This window comes from Macroventuria anomochaeta, assembly GCF_010093625.1.
Source record: "Macroventuria anomochaeta strain CBS 525.71 unplaced genomic scaffold BU25scaffold_52, whole genome shotgun sequence".
In the NCBI taxonomy this organism is placed as follows: Eukaryota; Fungi; Ascomycota; class Dothideomycetes; order Pleosporales; family Didymellaceae; genus Macroventuria; species Macroventuria anomochaeta.
The window spans coordinates 163921-189564 of record NW_022985413.1 but is presented as its reverse complement, the minus strand read 5'-3'; the positions used below and the strand labels follow the sequence as shown (position 1 = coordinate 189564).

Genomic DNA, 25644 nt, shown 5'->3' with positions numbered 1-25644 from the left:
GCCGCAGATCGTGAATTGCATGTGCCCAAGGAAGCGGCGGGGTGCGGGAATTTGACCATTCCGCAATGTGTATGGCTTCAGGTTGAACTCAAACTTGCTGCAGATGAGGTGATGATTAGCGAGATTCGGCGATGGTGGCTTTGGGAAGGGCCGCGCGCGGGAGGTGCAACAGTTGGTGTTGCCTGAGAGCTTTCTGCGCTTCTTTCGCTCATCAGATTAGATATCCCCTCTTTCGATCCTTCTCTTATCTGATCATCTTTATTGCAAAGTGTGGGCAAGCTCATCTGTAACGTCAAGATGCCAAACGTCTTTGCTGTGCCAGGTACGCTAACTTCGACTCTTCCCTCACAATTGTCTCCTAACCAGATTGACTGTACCGAGGTTACTGACATTGAGAACAGTCTTCTTCATCTGCTTCCGAGAGTGCCTGGAGTGCAGCATTATTGTCTCTGTACTGCTGGCGTTCCTGAAGCAAACACTCGGCCCTAAGCACGATGCTGCAGCCCACAAGAGGCTTGTTCGCCAGGTCTGGGCTGGTGTAGGGCTGGGTGTTTTGATCTGTTTGATCATCTGCGCTGGTGTGATTGGAACTTGTGAATATTCGTTGATTAATCGGTCTGACATCCGCTAACAATGTCGTAGTCTACACTGCAGGCAAGAACGCCTTCGAGAAAGCCGAAAACATCTGGGAGGGCGTTTTCGCGTTGATTGCCAGTATCATTATCACCATTATGGGTGCGGCGCTGCTCCGCGTCAGCAAACTGCGAGACAAATGGAGAAACAAGATCCGCAAAGTACTTGACGATAAGGACACAAGCAAGCCCGTTGGAGGCCATTTCAAAAGATGGTCCGAGAAGTATGCCATGTTCATCCTGCCCTTCATCACCGTTCTCCGAGAAGGTATCGAGGCCGTGCTGTTCATCGCAGGCGTGGGCATTGGTCTCCCTGCAACATCGATCCCTCTCGCAGCCATATGCGGCCTCGGCGCCGGAGCACTCATCGGCTACCTGATCTACAAGGGCGGCAACAAGACATCTCTCCAGATCTTCCTAGTGGCTTCAACATGCTTCTTGTACCTTGTAGCTGCAGGCCTTTTCTCCAAGGGAGTCTGGAACCTAGAGCAGGATGCGTGGGTCAAGCTTGCAGGCGAGGGAGCTGCAGAGGCTGGTGCTGGCCCAGGTAGCTACGATATCAGGAAGAGCGTGTGGCATGTCAACGTAGGTTGTGTCCAGTCTTGCGCAAACCTCTGGAGTTGCTAACAAGGCAATAGTTCGGTTCACCCCTTGAAGACGGATCCGGCGGTTGGGGCATCTTCAACTCGCTGTTTGGATGGCAGAATAGTGCCACATACGGCTCCGTCATCTCGTACAACCTGTACTGGGTCGCCGTCATCGCAGGCTTCGTGTACCTTGGTGGGAAGGAGCGTAAGGAGGTCGTCTCTGACACACCAGAAGACTTGAGCGAGACATCGAGCAGTCACGCAGAACTTGCGGGGAAGAAGACCAGCGAAGAGGGGCACGTTGTGGAGTCGAACATAAGGGAGATCCGTGCATAGGGTGATGAAGACCTTACTTGGTGTTGTGTGACGACGTGGGAAAGACGCGCATTCGGTCGTGCATCGGTAATCTCTCTCTCACGAAGCTCACGAGTCGCATTCGTTCAGTCTCTTCTCCGCTGTCTTCTCGTTCGCATATTCTGGTGTTCTATCTTTGCATCTTCAGCCCTCGCTCAGCCGCAATTGATCTTCGACACTAGCGTCCTGAAAAGTGGGCCCTCATTCCATATGTGAGAACGCAGCTGGTACAGGGACCATGCTATTGAAAGCAGGATATCAGCGCTGCCGTTGTGAATCATCGATGTACATGTGAATGGCTTGTCTGTGTCAGTCCAGTGCCTAATTGTTGGCTTTGTGTGGTGTCGACAGACGAGATGTCGAACGATGGGATATTGTTTGGCAACCCTCAGGTCGAGCACTGCAAGCGCAAACAGGAGCGAGGGATTCCTTCTCACGCAGCCGATACTAACTCCACTATTATCACAACCATGGGGCGCACTTTCTACGCATATGCGCTTCCAAGGCTTGGTCAGGGAGCAGAAGGTCCATACCGCTTTGGCCTGAACTTTTATTCGACCTCACTCTACAACTTCTCGCCCTCCACCTCCTCATCCCAGTAATAACTCCACATATCCAACCCCCTAAAATCATCCGCATACTTCCTCCCCCTCGTCTCCCCACCAGCTCCTGCACACACAATCAGCGGCAAAAAGTGCTCTGCTCCACCCCTCGGGTGCATTGTATAAGCATTCGGCCAGTTCCTCCAGCCCTCAAACTTGCGTTCCCTCTCCGCAACATCATCTGTCATGGCGGCATCGCTCACCGCACTACTCCACTCAATGTTTGCTTGCTTGAAGTCCGGCGTGGACGAGATGCCAGAGAACATGAGTCTTAGGTTGTGGAACGTAGCAAATCCGGAGCCGATGATTGCGATATTTTGGGCGCGCAGGGCGGACAGCGCACGCCCGATGGCGAAGGATTGGGAGGGAGATTCGGATGCGAGGACGCTGACTTGGACGATTGGCACGCTGGCTTTGGGGTCGATGAGCATCATCGGGATGAAGACGCCGTGGTCCCATTCTGTCCATCATTAGCTGCTGGCCATACCATCACAAACTCAAGGGATAGAGTGACATACCGCGTTCACCGTCTTTTATACAGTCTATATCTGCTTCCTTCAGCACCCTCTCTACCTCCCCCGCGACCTCCGGGCTCCCAGGCGCATTGTGCTTGAGCTTATACGCTTCATCCGGGAACCCATAATAATCATACAACAGCTCATGTCTCGCGCCGCTCGAGACATGTACCTTATTCGTCGACCAGTGCGCCGTGACAAGGACAATGGCTTTCGGTGTCTCAGGCGTGCCGAGCTTGAGGAGCTTGGGCACTTTGGTTTGCAGCGACTTTGTGATTGCAGCGTGCGAGGGGTCGCCAAGCACAGGCATAGGACCGCCGCCGTGCGAGATGGAGAGCACAGGGGCGAGGCGCGTCATGTTATTGCTATATGAAGAGATGGGGAACTGCTGGATGCCGGCGAGGGGGTTGAAGGTCGTGTTCTCTGCGGATGCTGTGTGTGGTCGTTGTACGATGCCGAATGTTGCTAATGAGAGCAGCTTACGGCTTAGGTTCATGTTTTAGGGGTTTGGGACTGGGGCAGATCAATGCAAACTTTTAGCTGTCTTGGGAGAAGAGAAGTTGGAGACATCGTAGTTGCTAACAATCAGTATTTACCGTACTCGAAGCCGCCAGATGGTTGTCGTGACTTAGTAAGGATGGTTTGACAGCGCGGAAACTCTCCGCTGCAGCACTCGGGTGTCCGGTCGAGCGTCATCCGACCACGTGACCACGCGACGCGACGTGAGCTTTATGACACCATGCTTACATCGAGTAGCTTCGTCCCTCGAAGCCAGGTGAATCAGGTGGTTGCTGTTCACTTGATAGTTGTGGAGGTATGATGAACAGGCATCCAACTTGGGCCGTGTTGGCGAACACAGCCCTGCGGAATCACCGTGGCTACCTGCATCCGCACTCTTTCACGCTTGAAAAGACGCACTTACTGGGATTGTCTGTACCTGCATCCAATAGCAGTCCATGTACAAAACGTTGCCAAGAGGGCGTATGACGGGCGCCTTAAGCTTCGATGTCACTAGGCAGCCAGCCCTGTTTGCTGAGGCTGATTTGCAGGGCTGCTTGAGGCTGTAGGTACGAGAATGAGTGGTGCGATGGGTACCAGTGACTACAACGGGTAAGCGGCCTCAAAAATGGACTAGCAAGGTCAAGTTTGCACTGGATGCCTGACTGAGGCCTTGACGACAGGAGGAAAGGCGGGTTCAAGTATAGACAGTAATGACTGATATTGTGTATATATTGATTGCGATGCCTCGATGTAGAGGTAGACACAGTCAATTCAAAGCATCCGCACTTCGCCCTTCAAGTCGTCTATCATCCTTCTACGTCGCCTCAACAACACAACCTCAACCGAGTCTTTTAATGATGCAGCTCACGTCTTTCCTCACTGTGGCCTTTGCCTCCATTGCTGCTGCAGCTCCCGACTTCGGCATTGGCACAGGCACAAGAGTAACCGCCAAAGACTCTGCACAGCTCGCTTCAATGACAAAGGCGTTGCTTGAAGCTGCGTCATCGTACCAGGCCTCCCTGACAGCTCAGCCAGAATGGACATCCGCCTACTCGGCGCTGGTCGAGTTCCAGGAGACAGGCAAGAACGTCCCTGAGGGCGTCACCGCCACAGACAGGATCCTGACTTTTGCTACTACACCGGACTGGCAAGTGAACCTCCTTGGCCGAGGAGGTAGTCAAAGGAACCATGTACTGATGAGGTGATAGGTACAACGCCATGCCCACTGATCTGAAGAACTACATTGAGAAGAATCGAAAGGAGCAGGATGAGCTCCTGGCGAGTGTCGTGAAAAAGACAATAGGCGGTGCGGCGAGGTCCGTTGGCATGGGCGTATACATCAGTGGAGCGATTGCTGCTGTGGTAGCAGGTGTGGCGATCGCATTGTAGATGATGATGTTTGGGATGATTGGTCATGATGTGAGAGGCGTTTGGAGGTGCCGATACCCTGCTTTAGGTGCTTGACGCAATATGAAATTGCAGTTTCGTAAGAGGTGTGCGAATGACTCGAAGGTGCGTGACTGATCGTATTCCTCATTTGCTGTATTTTCGATACGGTATGCCAGTGACGCTAGGTGGTATTGTTTGTATGTCCAGAAATCCAACCTGATAGTGCGCCGCCCAATGCAGTGTGTTTTATGGATATGCCAAACGTTACGCCCTTTCATGCTTCGTGATGCTCCAATCGAGGAGCTGACATGTCGAAGATACTCGTCGTGTCCCACACCGATGGTGTGCCATGGAGAGCTATTGGCCCTTTCCGATCCTCTCCTCGTATGCTTGCCATCCTGCTTGCCTGTAGCGCTGCGCTTCGGCCTTGCGGTCTGGAGCACGGACGATACCGCGACCGACAATGATGATGTCACAGCCTGACTCGAAAATCAGCTTTCGCGGTGTGTTGTACTGCTGGCCTAGGCTGTCTCCGAGCTTCGCGCCCTCCTGGCCTGGCGGTGGCAGTTGGCAACCAGGGGTCATAGTGATGAAGTTGTCCTCTGGCTCAGTGTTCAAGCTTCGCTGTGCAATGAAGCCCATGACGAAGTCGCGGTGAGATCGTGCAACATCAACGCTAGCTTGACGGTACTCCGGTGTCATGAGATGTCCGGCGGAGCTCATCTCGGCGAGCAAAAGGAGCGAGCGCAGGAAGGGGGGTTCGCCCAGACGGACAAGCTGCTTGACTGTGTCAAGGTCGAATGTTTCGCTAGAAGCATTGAGTGCCTCTGGTCTCGGCGAGATGCTCTCAGTTCGTGTGGAGATGGTGGTGCTGACGCTGACAACGCTCTGCTTCCTGTCCATGGGCTTAATGCTGAGCCGCCTTTCGCCGTCGTCCATCAGCATAGGCGACTCGAGAGCACCGTCCATGGGTGGGACCTCGTCATCCTCATCGTCGTCCTCGTCTACACCATTCAGCTTGGCGCAAGACGAAGCAGAAATCTCGGTGTGTACGCCAGTGTTGTACTTCGCAATCGTCGACTCGGCGGCTTTCTCGAGAGCGGTGACAATGGCGGGACCGGGGACAATGTGGGCATTGGTGATCTCAGCCCAGAGCGCGATACGGTGGTGTCCTGAAGTGTACTGCTTCTGCACGGTTTCTGCCAATATCATTAGACATGTTCAGATTTGTCGAATCGTAGGGTAATTGATATGCTTTGTAGGGAGAGACATACCACCAATATCGGCGAACTTGCGGTCCTCGAAGATAAGGAAGGACTTCCTCTTTGCGATTTCCCTCAGTGCTGTAGCTGTTCGGTCTGTCCAGTCGGTGACAATATCGCAATGAGTCTTAAGCAGGCAGATCGAGTCACCAACATCTTCGGCGAGCTGGATAAGTTCGGCGGAGGTCTCGACGTCTGCAGAAAGACACAGATTTGTCTGTTTAATGGAGATCAACCGCAATAGGTATGAAGCCAGGGGACCAGTAGTAGGGAGTCCGGCTCGCGCTCCGTATGTGCTGGTGAGGGTGGTATGAGATGCCATTGTGTGTGATGTGTGAGTGGAGGTGACAGGAAGGTTGGTCCACTATTGACAGACGACAGATGTTTGTTGTCCCAAGAAATGGGGCAGCGCTTTCCTTCGGCGGATGACGCGTGCAGAAAGATAATTTGCTCGTTGGCGTGGGCTTTCAAGGATGTTATACGACTGGGACCCTTGCGGGGATCAGAGTGGCACAGGAAGGAGCGAACAAGGACGAGACCACAAGATCAGCAGTCGCGACTCTGGTTGAGGTCGGATGTGAGAGAGGGAAGGATGGATAGAGCAGCGACTGCCTCTTGCGTTTAAAAGAGCGGCTGAGAGGTCAAATGTCAGTGAGCGAGGCTTCACAAGCGTGTGAGGCACAGAAAATTGCCGCAAGGCCGCTTGCGCCTGGCGGGCCGCAAATCGCTGCGTCTGCATTCCGCCGTTTTCGGTTGTCTAAGAGCCCATCACCAATCCGCCAATCGATAAGCTTTACCAATGTGCGAGATTGTCAGTCAAGCTGCACCCTTTCTACCCTCTTCTGCGGCCCGTCGTGTGCAACGCAGCTAACGCAGCCACGGTGTGACCCGAGTCTATCTCTCGGTCGAATGACGCTGCGGGCATTGGACGTCGCTGAACCTCGAGGCTCCGCACCTGGCGAGCTAGCAACCTCTTCTACGCGACTTCTCAAGCTTGTCAGCTGAACTGTGTGTGTCCCTTTGCCCTGCATTTCTATTCTAGTATAGGTCCGATTCTTCTGAAAGCAAGACCGATGCATCGGCGTTACTCGTCCCCTTACACGACTCATCGCCTGTTTGATCCTCGATACGATGCTGCTGTGCTGCACAAAACTGGCGCCACAATAATGCTGTGAGGTACGCCGCAGCTGTTCATCACACGCCCACTTCCCTTGTCTTCCCGGTGCTACCGAACCGCTCTGGAGAATGCCGTTGGGTCTTAGACGAAGGATTTGCTAATCTGGAGAACGATACGGAGGCGTTTGCGGAGCCTCCCCATTCGTGGTAAATGCTTCATAGGAGTCGCAGTCGTCGTACCACTTCAACGTACACCTCGCTGACACCGACCATTATTGTCTGTGGTCAAAGTCCAAAGTCGAGATGCAGTTCGCAACCGTTGCCTTGGGATCGGTGGGTACGAACCGCAGTCGGTTAATATGCCGCTACCAATGCTGATCTGTTCAACAAGGCATCTGGACTTCCATCGAACGCTGGCCGGCTAACACCAAGACTGGCGAGATGTTCTTCGCTTTGAACCCCCAACTCACTCTTGTCATGTGACTGCTATCACTATTTGAAGAAGAGATAGGTAGAGTATGTTGGATTCACAATGATTCTCGGTCCTTGTTCTTGCGCCGTCTATGCCTTTCTCCTACATTCGCTCTTTTAGCGAGACATGACTCTCGTCGTCAGTGTCGATGATTTCACATTGGACACATATCAGCCCACAGGGTTGACTGCTGTCCATGGTCCCTCGATTCTGTGGCGAACATTATAGATCAAGGAGGATGTCATATACAGTCGAAACATCGTGACGCAGGTTCTGAGCACAACTAGGCTGCACTCAAGGCAGGTTACTGCCAACTGTATTTGCAACAGCTGGGCAGGTGTAGCCCTAATAACTCCTTAAGTCACAAGCAGAGGAATTGCATAAGCCGCTCAGTTCTTACGAAATTATGGATTTCCAGTAAGCAGCTCGATGGTAACGAGCTTGGAACTGAATCTCGTAATTGTCAGTCACCTAGGATTGCAGCCTGGATGGGTGTTATGCTGGTCAGCTGCCAACTTCCCCTTCACGTCGAATTCATTCGCAGATAAGCGGTCTGGTTTCGTTCTCACTGTGCTTTTCTTCATTCACAACCTCTACTTTTCTATTCTACAGCTTCACAACACTACTGCAACCGCAACCCTACCGACAGCCGCCAACATGCCTCCAAAGAAGGACGGCCCCGCACCTGAGGCCTGCATCGCCGGCTACGACAACAAGGAGACCCGGCTTCTTGCCGCGGCCTTCGTGTCCTCTATCGGCCCCGACAAGGTTTGTGTACCTCCATCCTCCACTGCTCTCGCCATAAATGGCATTGCAGACGGCTTAAAAACCATACTGACCGTACATAGTACGACTATACTCTCTTCGCCAAGCTCTCCGGTTTTACAGAGGGTACTCTTAAGAAGTTCTGGCCGCCTGTAAAGAAGAAGGTGGTCGAGGAGCACCCCAACTTCGGCACGTTCATCGGTGGAGGTGCTGCTGCCGCCGCGCCCGCTTTCAAAGCCACTACCGGCAAGAAGCGCAACGCTGCCGACGCCGACGCTGATGCTGAGCTTGAGCCCAAAGCTTCCTCCGCCGACGCCGTCAACAGCAAGGCTTCTGAGGGCGAGGCCAAGAAGACTCCTGCTAAGGGCAAGCGCAGCAAGAAGGTCAAGACTGAGGAGGCCGAAGACGAGGAGAAGGTCATGGAGGAGGAGAACTCCGCTGATGGTGGAGACGGCTTAGGTGAGTTTGTCTACAGAAGGAATGTGGTGGATTGGTTGGCGAGTACTGACGGACCTGCAGTCGAGGCTTAGGTGCTGCTCTATAAGGGCATCATCGTGAGTACCTCTAAGGCTGGTTTTGGGGCGTTGGATCAACTATCGTGGCATTGCACTTTGTTTGGTGTATTCTTACTTCGTTGTCTTCGCTCCTACCGTTTACATCGCACTTCATCGCTATACTTGTTAGTGTTGACTTTGTCAACCTGCATACGATGTTCGTTGAGGTGATGGTTTCTGGAACTGACGGCGACATGAGCAGATGCTCATCACATCTAGGGGCTCTGTGTAGCTGCCTTGGCGTAGAACACTGAATGAACAACAATTGGTCAACTCTTCCATCCAAGTCTTTGACCATATGGTCGTGCAATACGTAGCACATCCTGAACTTGAAGCCCAGAGAGATGGAGGCGGGCTCCAGACTCAGAACCCGGTAGTCACCCACTAGCGCCAGGGCTAGTCAATGAGCCCTTTCTGTCACTCGAGCTTCTTCATCCATGGATCCTTCAGACTTTCCAACGCCCTCTTCAGGACGTCAAACGTCGCTGGCGATGCCCAATTATTGCAATTATGAATTCGAAGCTACTAGACAACAGCAGCAGCAATGACTTGGAGTCCTGACTAACGCTTCGATGACTCGCGTGAGCTTCCCTTCCCCGACCACTCGGAGCTTGCCAGCTTGCCGATCTCAAGCCTCACCACCAACGCCTATCATCGTCGCGTTGCCAAGGCCGCGCTGATAAACCGAGCTTCCACTTTCGAGATGGTTGGTGCACTCGAAGGCTTGTTCCCAAAGGACCGAGCGCAAGGACTTAATCTTCTGCGCTCGCAACTTTCATGATCTGGATTCTCAACCTACCCATGCCCAAGTATGCACGCAGTTATACCACACGTCGATATGGCTTCTCGAGGGCTTCCCGTTCCTGGCTCGAACGACAACGACTTTCGGCAGACGAACATCGTTATTCAGGACGACGGAACTACTGCTGATAGCTTGTGGGGTGCTAGGCTGGGCATCCTGGGCAATGTCATGTTCTCTACAAGATTCATGTCGACCTTCCTAACTAAGCAAATAGCTCTACACTACACGAAAACTACAGTGAAAAGCCTTATCAACAGAAGGCTGGAGGTGTACGAGGTATAAGAGCTCAGGGTGGGTTAATTGAACTGTACTCGCACTACGCACGGCTTCACTTCGCTCTCCATACGCAAACATGCAGCTCCTCACTTCTGTCGCCGCGACTGCTGCAGTCCTCGCAAGCAGCGTCTCTGCCGCAAACTTTACAGGTGATGTTCTGAACGGTGTGCCGGTCATCCATGACTTAAACCTTGCGGACGTACCCGCGCAGAAAGTTTCCAGATACTATCTGCGTGTTGGAGAGCTCAACGGTGGCCACCCAATCCATATTCCCGTGATGGTCGCACGCGGCACACCCGAGAGTCTCGAGACGGGTCAGAAGCTGTCACTTTCTGCTGCGATCCACGGCGATGAACTCAATCCAGTCCGCGTGGTTCAGCGTATCTTCGAGCAGTTGGAGGATCAGGTTGCGACATTGAATGGCACTGGTATGTGCTCTCTCCGGATCCTTAAAGCATGAGCGATGATCTAACATACAAAGTCATTGGCATTCCCACCGTCAATCCAATAGGTATCTACCTCAACCAACGCAACTACTTCACCGCCTCAGCATCCGGCTCCCTCACAAACGTAAACCGCGTCTTCCCCGGCGTATCCGCCGAACTTGGTGGTAGCGGGCCCAACATCCTCGCCTACAACATCTGGAACTACCTCTGGGGCAACGCATCCCAGGTTGACGTCGGCATCGACCTGCACACGCCTTCCTCTGGCGGCGAGACGAGCCTGTGGTGCTACTCTGACTGGCGCCTGCCGTACGTTGAGCGTCTGAGCAAGCTCTTGCAGCCTGATACGTTGAAGATCGATGTCGGCGAGCCGGGCAGTATCGAGACGACCTTTGTGGACTACGGTGTCCCCAGTTTGACGGTTGAGATGGGGCAGGCGAAGATCTGGAACAACTCGCTCATTGGCCGCACTGTTGACTTTGTGAACCGCGTGCTTGTGGACCTACACATCACACCTTCCAACATTACTGTCGAGCCTGATCTCACAAACGTGTACATCGCCAATACATTCCACGATACATACACCAAGTACGGTGGATTCGTCGAGCGCCTAGTACAGGTTGACGAGCTGGTGGCAAAGGGCCAGCCGATTGCACACGTGCGCAACACGTTTGGCGATATCCTGGAGACACTCGTGTCCCCAGCGGACGGTCGCATGTTTCAGAGCCCGAGAGACCCATCGTGTGAGCCGGGCAGTAGTGTTGGGCAGATCGCGTATAACTCCACAGACCCCGAGTGTGCTGATGGATGCATTCTCAGCGGTCCTGTCAGCTCGCGGAGGCGATAATCGTGAAACACCGTGTAGATGAATACACAAAATTCTATTCGGCTTCGAGCCTCTATCTCTAAACTCTGTGTACCATATCATACATTTCCCCCTCCATGCGTGCACCCTATCCCCCTCTCCCCCCATCCTTCTTAATTAACATTGTATAATATCGTACACTCACTCCCGATCCCTTCTCACTCTTCTTGATTTGATTGCCAACTCCTCCACCCCTCCTCCCTCCACACCCCACTCTTTCCCCCCTCCTTCAGCACAACCCTCACATCGCCAATCCTTTGAAACTTATCAACCGCCTTACACATATCCACTACACTCAACGCGGTCCCCATGACTGCGGTTAGGGCCTCCATCTCCACTCCCGTCGCCCCCGTACACGCTACCGTGCACTCGATCTGCACTCCACCAAAGTTCATGTTGTCTGGCCCGGCAGGCCCCGCTTCAGCTCTAGATGATGCGTTTGGTGCATTTAGTGGGAAGGTCCGGAGTTCGACGCCGACGTGGGTTAGTGGGATGGGGTGGCATAGGGGAACAATGTCCGGGCACTTCTTCGCTGCCATTATGCCTGCTATGCGCGAGACGCTAAGGACGTCGCCTTTTTTCAGTGAGTTTGATGTGATAAGAGAGAGGGGAGTGGGGTTCGAGAAGTAGACGCTTCCGACCGCGATGGCGGTACGCGTTGTGTGGGACTTGGAGGAGATGCTGACCATGTGTGCGCTGCCGGTGGAGGTGAGGTGCGGAAGGAAGGGTTGCGGTGGCGTAGTTGGTTGAGGGTAGGCGGCTTTAGAGGACGATGCTTCCTTGGATGCGAGACGCTGGTTCAGTTCGTCGAGCGTCGGGCGTGAAGAGGTTGAATACGCCCGTCCCTGCGCCAACTTCCCCACCGCCCGTTTCGCTCTCATCTCCCGCCCCTTGGACGGCACAGTGCGTATGAACTCTCCCTTGGCAGCTGCTTCATCGTCTCCATAGCCCCGCGGAACCTCCACTCCCTCATTCCCCTCCTGCGTTGGCGGTTGTGGCTGCTGTGACAGTAGGGTTGATGGAGGAGAGGACGCTGCTGGCTGAGATGATGCTTGCGCCGGCTTATCTGGCTCCTCATTTGCAGCGCGCACCTCTTCCTCAGTTGCATACTCATCCTCCAAAAACCTCATCTCATTATAATCCTCCCCCTCCCCATCTATCGCCTTCGTCTGCTCCACCTCTTTCTCCCTCCCCTGCTTTATCTCCCCAACAGGCATAAACTTCCCCCTCTCCTTCGCAAATCTCTCATTCCACCTCCTCGCCGCCCTTTCCTCCGCGCCCTCACTCAACACCTTCACACTGACCGTCATCTCTTCCACTCGGCTTGACTTCCCATCTGATCGATCAGCCCCATCCTCCTTTACCCCTTGAACGCCGGTCTTGGCCTGATACCTCCCAACCAGCACCCTCAACCACGTCTTCAAAATATACTTGCTCTTCGACGGATTAGATTTCCCTTTGACATCAATTTCTACAGGTAGGTCATCAAGAGGCGGATGGAACGCCCTGAGACGCTCGCGGAGTAAGGAGAGCTGGCGGCGAAGATCCTTGGGAGGGGCGGTAGTGTCGATGGTCAGATCGTCGTCAATCTTGAACTTGCCGCCGGGAAGGTACACACGCAGAGATTTCGGGTTCAGCGGAGCAGCGGGTTCCTGGTGGGCTGGTGAATCGAGGCCGAGAGACTGAGGAGGGGTGGCTGGTCGTTGAGCGTCGTTCGATTGAGACGTCTGAGCGATGAGTTCTTCGACCTTCCCTTGTAACTCTTTGCTTTGAGCGCGCACTGTGGCTTCTGTCGCATTTGCTGCACCGGGTTGTTCCCTCTGTGTGTTCAGATCAAGCCTGTTCGACTGAGACGGTTCTCCCTGTTTCGCAGCCTTTAATCTCGCCATTCTCACCATAAGCTCATCCTTCTTCCTCAACAACTCCTCCCTCCTGTTCTTGGTCTCCGACAGCGTGTTCTTCTGCTCGCTGCCCATGACTTGCTTCGCTGGAGCGGTTGTGTCTGGCCCCCGAGTGACTATATTTTCACCAGTAAGATATGCCCTCAAGCTTGCCACAGTTTTCTGCAATTCCTCCACAGCCGCCTCATGCTCTTTTTTGTCCTTCCTGAGCTCTTCGACTGCGGCAGCGAACTTCTCTTCCGCTTTCTTGATATACGTCACCCGTTTCGCATGTGGTAGATTCTTCGTTCCGTTAACAAGGTCTTTGTAAGAGTGCTCCCGCTGTGCCATCCTGAACACTTCACTCCAATCGCGCTCCATAGCAGTCTTAAGACACGCTTCAAGGTCAGCGAGTCTGCTGGTAAGAAGCTGGCGCACAAGGGTTTCGAAGGCCTGAGACCCTTCTTTTGGCGCGTCTGCAGAAGGTGTCCATCCAGGCAGCAGTTCGCGAAGCAATTGAGGTCTCTGTGAGTCTTGTTTTGCTTTGGGCGACAAGGGCTTCGCCTTCTCCTTTTCCCGCTGGGCTCTGGCTTCGAGACGGGCGGCAACCTTGGCGGCATCAGCTCTCCCTTCCGGAGTACTGAGGGAGGCTTGGTGCTTCCTTTCGATCGAGGCCTTGATCTCATCTTCGACAGGGTCGCATGCATCAGACGCCGCCGAATCAGCGCGGTGGGAAGAATTTGTAGAGAATGCTCGCACAGAGCTAAGGCTCGTTTCGAGGAGAGGATTTAGATAAGCATTCGTAGCCAAAAGATTCGTCGCCGTTTGGGCTGAGCGTAAGGGTCGGGATAATTGCTTGCTCGCTGAGCCTAGATGCAGGCGTCGTTGCTGGTCTGCACACGGTCAGCGTTGTACATCACAGGCGTTGTACAATAACTTGGTGTAGACAAAACGGGGTATGTGATTTCGTATATAGCCTCAGAACCTCTATGTCACAATCCCAAGCGAGTGAACAGAATATGCCTCAGAACGCCAGTCGTGCAACATCAACGTACCGCCGTGGTATCATTCGATTTATCAAAAACGTTCACCCGCCCCGCGACCAAAAACAACAGGAAAAGTGTTTCACCCACCAATCAATATCATCGGTCTGTTTTGCATGTTCGCAAGATCGCCCATGTCGGCGTGCTTCTCTGCTTTGCGTTTCACAGCTTGCCCGATCACGCTAAGCAGTTCGCGTTCGCGTGGCCCCCAGCCGAGGACTGTGGAGTCGCTGAGGCGCCCGGAGGCCCGGTCCATTTCGATCTGCTTGATGCGCTCGAAGGCTTCTTGGTCGATGGGCTCGTTGTTGTTGTCTTTACGTACGAGATCGCGGAGGGAGACTTCGTCGTTACCGTGCAGGCAGACTTTCAAATTGCCGTCGCTCGTGATGCGTAGGCGATTGCAGGTACTGCAGAAATCGTTGGTCATGCTTGTGATAAAGCCGACCTTGCCAACAAATCCGGAGACCTGGTATGTTTTGCTCGTGTCGTTCTTGTGTCCCGGTATCCGTGCCAGGCCGGGGTATTTTGTGCGGATGATGTCGACCATTTCTTGGAAGCTGATCATTTTGTTCTCGCTCCACTTGTTCCCGCCGAATGGCATGTACTCGATGAACCGTACTTCGATGTCCTTCTCCCGGCCCATTTCGACGAAGGGCAGGATCTCGCGCTCATTCAGCCCGCGCATAACTACGCAATTGACCTTGAGCTTGACATTTGCGCCCAGCTTGTTCATCTCCAGTATGCGGTCGATCGACTTCATGACAGCATCGAAGCCCTTCCTTCTTGTCATGATCTGGAACTGGAAGGGGTCTAGTGTGTCTAAGCTGAGGTTGATGCCTGTTAGGCCAGCGTCAACCATAGCATCCAGCTTGCGGTGCAGCGATATGCCGTTCGTAGTAAGGGCGAGTTCTCGTAGGCCTTTTGGTCGGAGGCTGCCAATTTGCTGCATCAAAGGAACGATATCGCGGCGCACGGTAGGCTCGCCGCCTGTCAGTCGGATTTTGGTGACGCCCTGCGATACAAAGAGTGAGGAGAGGTAGAAGATCTCGGGTGTGGTGAGCATTGTAGCGGGCGGCGATAGTGGAATGCCCTCTGTAGATTGTCAGCGATTTGACTTTTTAATTTATGCGTGAGGCGGCGCACCTTCAGGCATGCAGTATAGACATCGCAAATTGCAGCGCTCAGTAATGCTGATCCGCAGATAGTCATGCTGGCGCTTGAAGTTGTCCGTCAGGAAATCTGAGAACGGCTTCGCATTTTCAATAGCCTGTATGCGCTCTCTTGCAATCTGCCGCGATGGCGTCTGCGCAGGCGGTATGCCGCCCGGTGGAGTATTGCTTGGAAACTCGACGCCCGTCCCGCGCACCGCAGCATTCGTCGCAATGCATCGCGACTGCAAGAAGCGTATCGACCGCGGGGACCGTTTCAACTGCAGCCCGCCTATCGACGGCCATCTCATGCATTCGCCACGACCCGCAGCAGCGTGCAGCGCGGACGGGCCCGGCCGTGTCCCTAATCTAACCATGGGCGCCATCAACAAGGAGAGTTGAGGGTCGGAGGACGTCGCCCAACATCTGGAGGGGCGGGCGTGCGAAGCTATATAAACTAACCTCGTGCATGGGGATGGCTGCGAGTTGACATGCTTCCGCACGCTAACGAGACATGGCCGAGAATCCACGCACGAGCACCAATGCAGATACCATAAAGCACCAATGCAGACGACTTGGCGGTTTAGTAAGAAGCAGTAAGTGGGGGATTGCAGTAACTCTGCCGAGAGCCGTCGAGATTGGACTAGATGGCTTTGAAGACGTTGAGTAAGCTGTCGCTTAGAGAAGTTTGGCTTTGGTGTTGTAAGTGCTACGTCATCTGTGTGGTCAGAGATGTCTGCTTTGTGATGGACGAGTGACAAGGGCAATAAATGTCTTTAGTGTCATTGGATGGATGTCTGGGAGGCTGTTTTGATTCCAAATCTGCCGGTGAGCGTGCAACTGCCGCAGGTGAAGACATCACGTGTACTGGCTTTCACGCCCACGATATCGGTTTTCCTCCCATGTCTGCTTCGTTCTCAAAGCTGCTGCTCGGCGTTCGACTGATCATGGCGTATATCGTACCTTCCTGATCGGCCAACTCCTAAGATTTACTGTCGATTGCAGTGAACTTCCGGGCGGCCTCCGCTCGCTCTTTCGTTGTCGAACGAACCTCCGAGTTTCCACCTGGAGGTCCTCAGCACAATCTAGTAATCTCCTTCACAAAGAAACAAGTGCATATGAATACCTGCATAGTAACTCCAAGAAGCTTTCAGAGAAAGCATGTTTTGCCGCTAGATTGTCAGACCCCGAGAACCTCTGGCTTTGGACATCTCTGTTCTACATCTCCTATGTTCTTTTCATACCCTTCTCTCTTCGACATACCCTTCCACCACTCTTGTGCAGATATATGCAAAGAACTAGGTCGAACCGTCGGCCGCACTGCATTGCATTCCAATCTCATCATCCCCCGCCATACTGCACCTCAACCCCTCGCGCCCACGCTTTTCCATCCAGCAAAACTGCAACCTCTCTATGCCTGATACGCTTGTGCACTTGCACCCACCACCCCGCCCCCCTCGCTCCTACGTCGCTTCACAGTCTCCTTGTATCCACCTGTCGGTCTTCAAAGTATTATGGGCACCATTGTTCTCTGCCTCATTTGTTATGTTCAGTTGTGTATCCTCTACTAGCCCTGCCGCAGATATGTCTCAATGAGTCTTTTGTAGCTTTCCTTGCCGGTCCTGCTCTTGAAAGCCAGCTTCAGTTTATGACTCCTCCTCTTCCTCTTCACACCATCCCCACCCCCTTCCATCCCCAAAATCTCCCTCACAACCTGCTTAGTCGCTCGTCTCAGTCGCTCACGCTCTCTCTTGATCCCCTTCTTCGCCTGCTCATGCACGAGCGACTTGAATTCCGCCCTCCCTTTGTTCGTGGAGAATGCGAGTCTGACTGTATGGTGCTGTCGTGAAGTCTCGCGCCAGCGCGTCTTGCTCGGCAATGTCTGCGAGGCTGTGTGTCTCAACAAAGAGGTTGGTAGGAAGATGTTGTACTTTTGTGGTGTGGCAGGTGCTGTTGAAGTGTAAGGAGAAGGAGTGAGCAGGCGGTTGAAACCGCATTGCGTCGCGAATGCGGCGTCTACGGGCGTTAATATTGGCGATGAATCCGTGGAGATTTGCCCACGTGCTGAGGGGACGGTAAGAGCGGATATATCAGTTGTGCTGTTACGTCGACTTTGGTACATCTGCCATTCATCGTTCACAATCATGGGGTCGACGGCCGGACTCAGCGGCTCCATCTCCGGATGCTCCAGATTATGCGCGCTGTCAGTGCGAGAAAGACTGCGCATCAAATGCCCATGCCCCATCCAGCAATTCTTACACGTTGTCTGAAAACACGGTGTCTCCAAGGTAATCATATCTCTATACCTGCCTCCCACACGTGCATCGGGACCGCCGTACTGAAATCTCGATACCTTGACTTTGCACTGTCGCAAAATGGGCGGGGATTGCTTTGCCTTCTTCGTAGAAGCATCATCTTCCGTCTTGATGGGTGTCGGCTTGCGTTTCCGCTTCTGTCCTTCTTTTGACTTTATTGGTGAGATTGTGGAGCTTTGTGTGCGCGGTGTGTAGGCGTTCCATATGTCTCTGGCGAACGTGAGCCGGATCTTCTGTCCTTCGGACTCTGTAAGAGCGGGCAGCGGTTGCACGATCATGGCGGCCATCTTTTCAGCAGCTTTGGTCTTGCTAACACGGTCTGGTAGTTGCTGCGACATGTTGGTGAGCGTCTATTTATCTGATGATGTGTTCAGCTTGTGTTTGCTGCGCATTTGTTAGCCGTTCGATTGCTTGTATACAGCGGCTGAGTTGTGTCTGTGCGACAAGTGAGATCTCTGCCGGTGTATGATCGCTTAGTTGGCATGAAAGACCTTGTTGCAAACTTTCAACATCGTGAACCGCATTGTCTTTCCCTTTATCTGAATTCGATGTGGTCTTTGTCGCCAGCAGTGCAGTGCAACCCGTTGTCAGTAAAAGTTGGTGTACACAATATTGAAAGAAAGAGAAAGGTAAATGTATTCGAGTCAAAGTGAAACGTGTCGACTCGACGTGAACATCTAGTCTATGAAACGCCCTGAATGCAGTGTGTTGTGTCGATGTTCTTACTCGTAGCACTGGGTCCACAAGCCGCCGCTCCTGGCAAAGCTCTGGCTCTCCACGAACTTGCTCAATGTACAGCTGCCGTGCCTGTCTGCATCACAGAACTCGAGAGGCTGGACGCGGTCGTTGACAATGATGCGTACGAACTCTTCTTTCGCGCCGCTGCACTGTAGCTTCTCGACGTACATCCTTGATGCAAAAGGCACGGTCCACGCGGCAGAGTAACCGTAAGTCTCCTTGGTGCTTTGTATGGTCGTGTTCGAGAGCGGCTTCGTTTGGTTGTAGAGCCCCAGGGCAGCAAGGACACCGCTGATGTCGTTGTCGTGACTGAAATCGGCGTACACCTTGCGATCCAGAGGAAAGGTTGCGGGATCAGAGTCGAGTGTGCGATTCGTGTTCGTGTTGTCGTCGACAGGCTTATTCTGGAGCCTGGCCAGCAGCTCGTTCACGTAGCCCACGCCCTGGGTGGCACCGAGTGGGTTGCCAACACCGTAGCCATAGTATTTGCCGAGAGTCTGGAAGTAGTCGTACTGGTGCCACTCCTTCTCAGTGAACAGATGACAGAACTTTGAAACCTTTGCGGTTGGGTGCGCAAGTGTGTCGAATGGGCACATGTCCATCAGATACACGATGAAGGTTGCGCTGAGGTTGGTGCCCAACCTTGTGTTTACTCGCTCCTGGATAGGAGGAACGAACTTGGATGCCCACACTTGCTGCGCTCTGTCGCCGAGGCCGTGGTTGGGACCACCTTCGAAAGCAGGGCAGACATCGTGAGAAAGTGTGTTGTTCCACTCGGTGCCTTCTGGAATGATAACATCGACCTTTTTGGGCTTCGCGTCCAGTGACTGTGCAATGCCTCCAAGCCATTCTTCGGCTGACTCGACTACGCGGTGCTGGCCTCCAGCGCGCACAAACGGGGTGTGCTTCTTGACGAGCTTGTGGTAGCGGCGGAAGAAGTGGGCCCCTGAGTTCACCATCTCCTGCCTTCCAGCATCCGTCAACTCATCCGCACCCAGTGTGTACTCGTAGTCCTTCAGGAAAGCGAACTCGTCAGGGAACGCGGTGCTCGTGTTCTGGATTTCGGCGATCAATAACGCGTAGGCAAGAGACTTGCCGGCCGTGGGGTCGCGGCCGCCGTGGCGGGAGAGGACGTTTGCAAAGGTAACATCGCAGCCTTTGGGTGGCTCAACTTTGATCTCGGACGGCACCGAGTACCACAGCGAGTACTGGCCCCAAAAGTGGGTCGTCTTGGGGCTGCAACGGAAGCCTTCGTTGATGGTGTCGCAGGACCTGTTCGTCGAGGCGGCCAGGGAGCTGGAAGTGTCAAAGTCCTGTTGGGAGTGGTATAGAAGACAAGCATACCTAATGAGGCCATATAGAGCGAACAAGCAGCCGGCTATGCACAGTACCAGACCGAGGATTGTGAAGCGCGAACGCTCCTGACACCGCTGCTTCAGTTCTGGGTACGACTCCTTCTCGCTCAGTGGTAGCGGTGCGTACTCGTGTGAGCGATTGCCTCGCAGCCTATGCCATGCGCGCGTCATCATGCTGGTTGTGTACAGGATGAGGCTCTCGCTGGGCTTGAACGCGAATGGCTTTGACCGGTGACGTATGCTGTCCAGTGGAGCTTCGATGTGTGGGAAGGCGTGGAGGACCGGGAAGCCTCAAATTCAGACTTTAGTCTGGAAAGGTAATGCGACCGAGGTGGAACCCTTCAAAGCAGTCGCTCAGCGATATCTCGTCGTTGACGGCCATCATGGCGTCCGTGTCCAGAGGGTTCAGGTGTGGCCCGCTTTTATGGGCTTAGCGGGTCGCATCAGAAAGCTTGACTCTTGCACATTGTGGGGTTGGCCCTGACTTTGTCATTTCATAAGTCATGTATCGTCGAGATACGCTCTTGACGCCCGGTCCGGGGTCAAGATGCCCTTAATAGTTGTTCACAAAACTTCCCCGCCACGGATATTGCGCGCCAGCCTGCCGAGCTCCATGTCAGCCATGTCTTGCGCTTCCAGATCTTCAGCCGTTTCCATTAGGGCGTTACGCCAAAGGATTATCCAGCCTCCTCATTGGTCATTTTCCCGTCTTTCGAGATAACGGCGCTGCTTATCACTCGACCATAGCCGACACTGGACACAAGCTTAGACAGGCCTTTATCGTCTTCGTTTCCTGTTGGACATGGCCCATGTAGTTGGCGACGTCAGCCGCTGACTAGTTGACGGAATTGGGCCTGTTCCGCACCTCCTCTCAATGCGTCGATATGTCCTGGCAATGAATGTGATCGTATGCTGCCTCGTCCGTCTGCTCACACGTACATAAGGCAGCCGTACCTCGCCACGATCGGTTCACACCATCAGCATTGCTCTCACGATGGGATCCATTCACCGCACTGATGACGAGCTCCAGCTCCAAGCCCTTGGCCATAAGGGTGAACTCCAGCGCAACTTCTCTCTCCTCTCCATGCTGGGTCTTGCCTTTGCTATCCTCAACTCCTGGACTGCTCTTTCCTCTTCGCTCTCGCTAGCTCTTCCTAGCGGCGGCTCCACTTCAGTCATCTGGGGCTTGTTGACTGCTGGTATTTGCAACTTGGCTCTGGCCGCATCACTTGCAGAGTTCCTCTCAGCCTACCCTACCGCTGGCGGACAGTGAGTTTCACTAAGCCTCATGTAACGTTGATGTGTATTGACCAACACAGGTACCACTGGGTCGCCGTTATCACACCGAAGAAATGGGTCCCGCTTGCATCCTGGATTACCGGCTGGATCAATGTCTCAGGATGGATTGCTTTGACTACCTCAGGAGGTCTGCTGGCTTCTCAACTCATCGCTGGCCTTATCTCACTGTTCCACCCTGACTTCACCATCAAGCCCTGGCAACAATACTTGATATACGTGGCTTGGACACTCATTGCCTTCGTCGTCAATGCCTTCATGAACAGGCTCCTCCCGTACGTCAATCGGGGTGCTTTCATCTGGTCTATCGGCGGTTTCGCCATCATCTGCATTACAGTTTTGGCCTGCGCATCACCCAACTACGCTTCTGCCGAATTTGTCTTCACTGAGTTCATTAACGAGACTGGATGGCCTGATGGCATCTCCTGGCTTCTGGGATTGCTGCAGGGTGGCTTCGGAATTACTGGATACGATGCGGTTGCGCACATGATCGAAGAGATTCCCAATGCCAGTGTGGAAGGACCCAAGATCATGATCTACTGCGTCTGCATCGGAACAGTTACTGGCTTTATCTTCCTGATGATCTTACTCTTTGTCTCCGGTGGCGATGTAAATGCGATCATCGAGTCGGCATCCGGACCCCTGGTGCACATCGTCTACACCGCGACAAACAACCGCGCCGGAGCTGTTTGCCTGCTGATGTTCCCCTTGATTTGCATTCTCTTTGCGGAGATTGCAATCATGACGACTTCCTCCAGGATGTCGTATGCTTTTGCCAGAGATGGCGGGCTCCCAGCCTCAAAGATCTTTGCGAAGGTGGATAAGCGGCTAGACGTACCACTCAACTCTCTGATCCTCGCCGCTGGTCTGACGCTCTTGTTCGGACTGATTATGATCGGTTCCAGCAGTGCTTTCAATGCCCTGATTGCTGCTTCCGTCGTTGCCCTTGGTGTAAGCTATGCCATCCCTATAGCCATCAACGTCTGCCGCGGAAGGAAGATGCTACCTGCTCGAGCCTTTTCACTGCCAAATTGGCTGGGCTGGGTGGCAAACCTGCTTGGTCTGGCGTACGCGATCGTTACCACCGTCCTCTTTGTCTTCCCTCCGGAGCTTCCCGTGACCGGCAGCAACATGAGTAAGTCAACTCTAACGTTCCTGTCGACCTCTAGGATACCTCAACTAACAGCTACAGACTACTGTATAGTCGCCTTTGGTATCATTCTCTTTATCAGCACGATCCAGTGGTTCGTCGATGGACGGAAGAACTTCACTGGCCCACGAGCCGACATGAGCTTGGAGGTACTCGAAGCCATGAAAACTCAAACAAATGAGCCCCAAGCAACGCCTCATACCGATCCTAAGCTGGCCAAATTCGGAATATAGACAGCGGGGCTCCGATACAATACATCCTTTCACCCACTCATATGTCTCCGCTGATGCTTACTCGACCTTCACTTAACGCAGCTCTAGCGTGTATGCCAAGAATGTGCCCATAGGCCGCAGTCAATACCAAGCCGCGCCAACTAGCTTCATCTTGTCAAATTCGATCACCCAACCGAACGCGACTCTACCATAGCGGCTTCCGGCTGTTCTTGCATTGATCTAACAATACCATGTCACTCAATCCTTTGCGCGTCGTCAAGGGGCTTTGGAGCCGACCGCAGCCTATCCCCAATCTCACGAGCTCAGCCAACGTACACACCTCCCCAAACGCATCACATCCAAGGACGGTGGTGTCGACGACGAACAGATGCACAAAGATATCGCGAAGTCTGTACCGTCGGCCACACCACCTGACGGCAAGTTTGAAGCACCTGACTCTGCTTCTTTGCCTCTAGCGTCTACAATACCTGTCTTGAAGATCCTTTCTTTAGTAATGTCGCATCCACACGAGATGTTCCCAGTCATGTGCATCGTACGTTCATTGCCTCTACTGCCACCCTAGGCAAAGTCAAGGATGATTTGAAGGAGGGCGTATCTCAGAGACAAGGGCTCCAAAAGAGGGGGGACATTCAAGCGATGGATTCCGACGAAAGCAATGGATCTATCGACGGTGGTTCTGAAACAGGACCACCTACTACTCCGGACGCGCGGCGTATGCTCATTCCCAAACACCAACAATACCGTCAGCTAGAGCCAACAGCTTTACAGTCAACACGCGACTATGCCTCAGAGATTATCATCGAACAGTCCACAAACACGATCCTCTACTTGAAGGCTACCTAGGGATCTGGAATGGCATACGGTTCGTCAAGCCATCACTAAAGCTCACTGGCTCTTGTGGCGCGGAAGAAGGGTTACACATGCTCACCTGTGGACACTGGATCGAAAGCCATGACAAGACTGAGCCTTGCAGTGTGAATTGCCACTTCCAGTGTACCAGAACGAAGCGTTCGTCTGCGGAAAGTGCTACGATACTGTCAACGATATGCTCGATAACAAGCTGAGTGCTGTTGAGCAGGAAAAACTGCACCACGCAAAATGAGGTTACCATGTATTCTACATCGGCCTTGCTGTTGAACTCGTGGCTAGGCACTCGGATATGGAGATAGACATCGTCGAGAAAATCCTCTTCGTGTTGGGTGGTGAACATGCGTGCATGACTGAGCACTCTGAAGGACCAAAGGAGCTGGAGATCTCGCTCGAGCAAACGATTCGCGAGATCCAGCAAAATAACGAGCGAAAGGGATTCGAAGCGAAACAACCTCTCGTGCACTACGATAAGCGCAAACATTCCGAAGACGGGCCGATGATGCTGTTCCAGCAACAGGACGCGAGCACAAAGGACGCAAGGCGCGCACCGACAAGCGTACAGAGTCTGACGAGAAGCTTTCACATGGCAGTAAGCGTAAGGCTATTGAGCATGTTGACGCATCCCACTCTCGCACGAAGAAGGTCGCTACCCCTACCAAAAGTACTCCACAACGGAGCTGCACGGTCACCATTACTTCTCGAGAAGTGTCGATGTTCAAGTACGAAAGCGCAACCACGAAGATGACGAGGAGGCGATGGGAGAGAAGGATGTCGTCAAGCGCCGTCGCGTTCTGAAGGGCCCAGTATGTACTATTGAGGAGCAGTAAAATCAGACGTCGGGCGCAAGGGAAGCGTCCCTATAGTTCTACATCCTGGTACATTGTGCATTATCTTGGGAACTGTACAACTTGATGCTTGTACATCTCTATTTTAGGCTTGAAACCACAGTGAGACCTGCCAATGATTGCCTGTGCGGCTCCGCGTAACACCGTTGAGGCTGGGTTGTACAGAGAGGCCCTGTAATAACAGAATGCTTTCTTGGGGCCAGTTCAATGAAGTGACTTCTTTCAAACCAATGCTTTTGCTGCGAGAAGGACTCCTATGATGATGATTGAAGCCCTGAAAGGTATGAGAGAAGAGCATCGTGCTGAAGAATGATGATCGACACGGCAGCACTTGCCCCAGCCACAAGCGAGCTGTAGCAGGCATCACCACTCAACCACGGATGGAACTCGGCTGCAACATCCCAGCCATCCAGGCACCACGCATGCTGGCCCACTAAGGCTCACTGAGCCGCTGCTGCGCTTCTTGCGCCAGCGTCTTTCCCCGATGCCATCACCGAGTGCAGCTGCTCTCCTCATTCCCCGAGCAGCTGCAGCTGCGCCCACGACGGATCCGGCGCGGTGTGATAAGACGTAGCTCTGCATATACAACGCAACAGCACTGTGATACGATTCCGGATTTGGGGTTATCGAGTTGATGCTTATTGACTGACTTGGATATTGTGGCGAGTATAGTAGGTTTAGCAAAGCATTGCAAAGTCAATCGTTCACTATGGAGGTACATACTACTTACACTGCGACAGAGCTCTGAGCTCAGTACTTACGCGATGCTACAGAACACAACGCAAAACGCATATCTCGACTCGTCAAGGTCACAGCAAGGGGCGTTTCACGATTCACCAGCACCACAACGCGCAACATCACCTGTTTCCACATGTTCAGAAGCTACTATCAAGCCGCACCAAATCGAGCCGCCAGCATATACGAACGCGCCATACCTTGATAGCCCACCATTGTCGTACCATGACAGCTCGCCCACAAGCCCGAATACATTGCTTCCTTCATTGCAGCAGCAACCACTCACATTCCACATCTCCACGCCTACCGCCTACCTACCTCCCCCTAGCTCAAATCGCCCGTCGTACTCAGGCGACGAAGATGACGAAGACGTCCCACTTGCACAGCTCCTCCTCTACCCTCGCGATGCGCCGCCTGCGTACTCGACTGTCGTACGGCAATCGTACCGCGAGACGCTGCTACAGCATATACCGCGGCACCCTGGAGTCGTAGACTTGGACGAAGAGGCTATGCTTGAGAGGATGCGAGCGGACGATGTGAGGTTCACGGTCGAGCGAGTGGTGGCTATGGCCGTAGTGATGGCGCTGCTGGTACTTGCTGGGTTGCTGCTGGGGCTCTTGTTTGTTAGGAATTGAGGGGGACTGAATATGGAAGGTATGCGCAAAGGGGGATTATGGGAGAGGAACAATTGAAAGTGGAAGACTTTGCATCCGTTGGAAAGAACGTGGATAATTGGGAGGGAAGGGAAGTGGATCTGTTGGATACGAAGAAGGGAGCGATGGTTTGGATAGGATATGCGATTACAATGATACCTCAACAGCGACAAATCTACAACTCCATACATTGCACGACCGACAACATGATATCCTCTTTTTCTCAACATTCACCCATCCAAATTCAT

At 53.3% G+C, this 25644-nt stretch overlaps 13 protein-coding genes across 13 annotated transcripts; 7 read left to right on the top strand and 6 right to left on the bottom strand.

Annotated features, from left to right (window-relative positions):
• Nucleotides 1–297: 297 nt before the first annotated feature.
• Nucleotides 298–1555, top strand: BU25DRAFT_353801 (plasma membrane iron permease; the record flags this gene model as incomplete). Its single annotated transcript, XM_033703477.1, has 4 exons — nucleotides 298–322; nucleotides 402–593; nucleotides 643–1217; nucleotides 1271–1555. The coding sequence occupies 4 exons, from the start codon at nucleotides 298–300 to the stop codon at nucleotides 1553–1555; spliced, it is 1077 nt and encodes a 358-aa protein (XP_033555917.1).
• A 387-nt stretch (nucleotides 1556–1942) lies between these two features.
• BU25DRAFT_415910 (Extradiol ring-cleavage dioxygenase, class III enzyme, subunit B) lies at nucleotides 1943–3314 on the bottom strand. The gene is made up of 2 exons (XM_033707644.1): nucleotides 2694–3314; nucleotides 1943–2635 (listed from the first exon to the last, which is right to left on the bottom strand). Exons 1-2 carry the CDS (start codon nucleotides 3184–3186, stop codon nucleotides 2139–2141), a joined length of 990 nt encoding a protein of 329 aa, XP_033555916.1. The 5' UTR covers nucleotides 3187–3314; the 3' UTR covers nucleotides 1943–2138.
• Nucleotides 3315–3677: 363 nt separating this feature from the next.
• BU25DRAFT_233269 (uncharacterized protein) lies at nucleotides 3678–4463 on the top strand. Its single transcript, XM_033701440.1, has one exon. The coding sequence runs from the start codon at nucleotides 3902–3904 to the stop codon at nucleotides 4394–4396; it is 495 nt and encodes a 164-aa protein (XP_033555915.1). The 5' UTR covers nucleotides 3678–3901; the 3' UTR covers nucleotides 4397–4463.
• A 369-nt stretch (nucleotides 4464–4832) lies between these two features.
• Nucleotides 4833–6325, bottom strand: BU25DRAFT_233282 (Orotidine 5'-phosphate decarboxylase). The gene is made up of 2 exons (XM_033701441.1): nucleotides 5855–6325; nucleotides 4833–5779 (listed from the first exon to the last, which is right to left on the bottom strand). Exons 1-2 carry the CDS (start codon nucleotides 6162–6164, stop codon nucleotides 4938–4940), a joined length of 1152 nt encoding a protein of 383 aa, XP_033555914.1. The 5' UTR covers nucleotides 6165–6325; the 3' UTR covers nucleotides 4833–4937.
• Nucleotides 6326–8014: 1689 nt separating this feature from the next.
• On the top strand, nucleotides 8015–9028 carry BU25DRAFT_415906 (uncharacterized protein). The gene is made up of 3 exons (XM_033707643.1): nucleotides 8015–8198; nucleotides 8279–8654; nucleotides 8715–9028. Exons 1-3 carry the CDS (start codon nucleotides 8088–8090, stop codon nucleotides 8723–8725), a joined length of 498 nt encoding a protein of 165 aa, XP_033555913.1. The 5' UTR covers nucleotides 8015–8087; the 3' UTR covers nucleotides 8726–9028.
• An 875-nt stretch (nucleotides 9029–9903) lies between these two features.
• BU25DRAFT_443654 (uncharacterized protein) lies at nucleotides 9904–11117 on the top strand (the record flags this gene model as incomplete). Its single annotated transcript, XM_033709374.1, has 2 exons — nucleotides 9904–10255; nucleotides 10309–11117. The coding sequence occupies 2 exons, from the start codon at nucleotides 9904–9906 to the stop codon at nucleotides 11115–11117; spliced, it is 1161 nt and encodes a 386-aa protein (XP_033555912.1).
• Nucleotides 11118–11332: 215 nt separating this feature from the next.
• BU25DRAFT_301339 (GTP cyclohydrolase subunit MoaC) lies at nucleotides 11333–11878 on the bottom strand (the record flags this gene model as incomplete). The annotated part of the gene is made up of 1 exon (XM_033701995.1): nucleotides 11333–11878. A coding segment is annotated over one exon (546 nt), but the record flags the coding sequence as incomplete, so codon positions are not given.
• Nucleotides 11879–13899: 2021 nt separating this feature from the next.
• Nucleotides 13900–15855, bottom strand: BU25DRAFT_415905 (molybdenum cofactor biosynthesis prote). The gene is made up of 2 exons (XM_033707642.1): nucleotides 15202–15855; nucleotides 13900–15150 (listed from the first exon to the last, which is right to left on the bottom strand). Exons 1-2 carry the CDS (start codon nucleotides 15590–15592, stop codon nucleotides 14141–14143), a joined length of 1401 nt encoding a protein of 466 aa, XP_033555910.1. The 5' UTR covers nucleotides 15593–15855; the 3' UTR covers nucleotides 13900–14140.
• A 918-nt stretch (nucleotides 15856–16773) lies between these two features.
• On the bottom strand, nucleotides 16774–17859 carry BU25DRAFT_463495 (uncharacterized protein; the record flags this gene model as incomplete). The annotated part of the gene is made up of 1 exon (XM_033710608.1): nucleotides 16774–17859. The coding sequence occupies one exon, from the start codon at nucleotides 17857–17859 to the stop codon at nucleotides 16774–16776; it is 1086 nt and encodes a 361-aa protein (XP_033555909.1).
• Nucleotides 17860–18243: 384 nt separating this feature from the next.
• BU25DRAFT_435363 (acid phosphatase) lies at nucleotides 18244–19788 on the bottom strand (the record flags this gene model as incomplete). The annotated part of the gene is made up of 2 exons (XM_033708912.1): nucleotides 18244–19555; nucleotides 19604–19788. The coding sequence occupies 2 exons, from the start codon at nucleotides 19786–19788 to the stop codon at nucleotides 18244–18246; spliced, it is 1497 nt and encodes a 498-aa protein (XP_033555908.1).
• A 621-nt stretch (nucleotides 19789–20409) lies between these two features.
• Nucleotides 20410–22569, top strand: BU25DRAFT_379183 (amino acid transporter). The gene is made up of 3 exons (XM_033704191.1): nucleotides 20410–20883; nucleotides 20934–22045; nucleotides 22103–22569. Exons 1-3 carry the CDS (start codon nucleotides 20609–20611, stop codon nucleotides 22291–22293), a joined length of 1578 nt encoding a protein of 525 aa, XP_033555907.1. The 5' UTR covers nucleotides 20410–20608; the 3' UTR covers nucleotides 22294–22569.
• On the top strand, nucleotides 22524–23136 carry BU25DRAFT_426305 (uncharacterized protein; the record flags this gene model as incomplete). Its single annotated transcript, XM_033708409.1, has 3 exons — nucleotides 22524–22680; nucleotides 22772–22825; nucleotides 22856–23136. 3 exons carry the CDS (start codon nucleotides 22524–22526, stop codon nucleotides 23134–23136), a joined length of 492 nt encoding a protein of 163 aa, XP_033555906.1.
• A 1270-nt stretch (nucleotides 23137–24406) lies between these two features.
• Nucleotides 24407–25592, top strand: BU25DRAFT_415900 (uncharacterized protein). The gene has a single exon (XM_033707641.1). It carries the CDS (start codon nucleotides 24773–24775, stop codon nucleotides 25376–25378), a length of 606 nt encoding a protein of 201 aa, XP_033555905.1. The 5' UTR covers nucleotides 24407–24772; the 3' UTR covers nucleotides 25379–25592.
• Nucleotides 25593–25644: the final 52 nt, after the last annotated feature.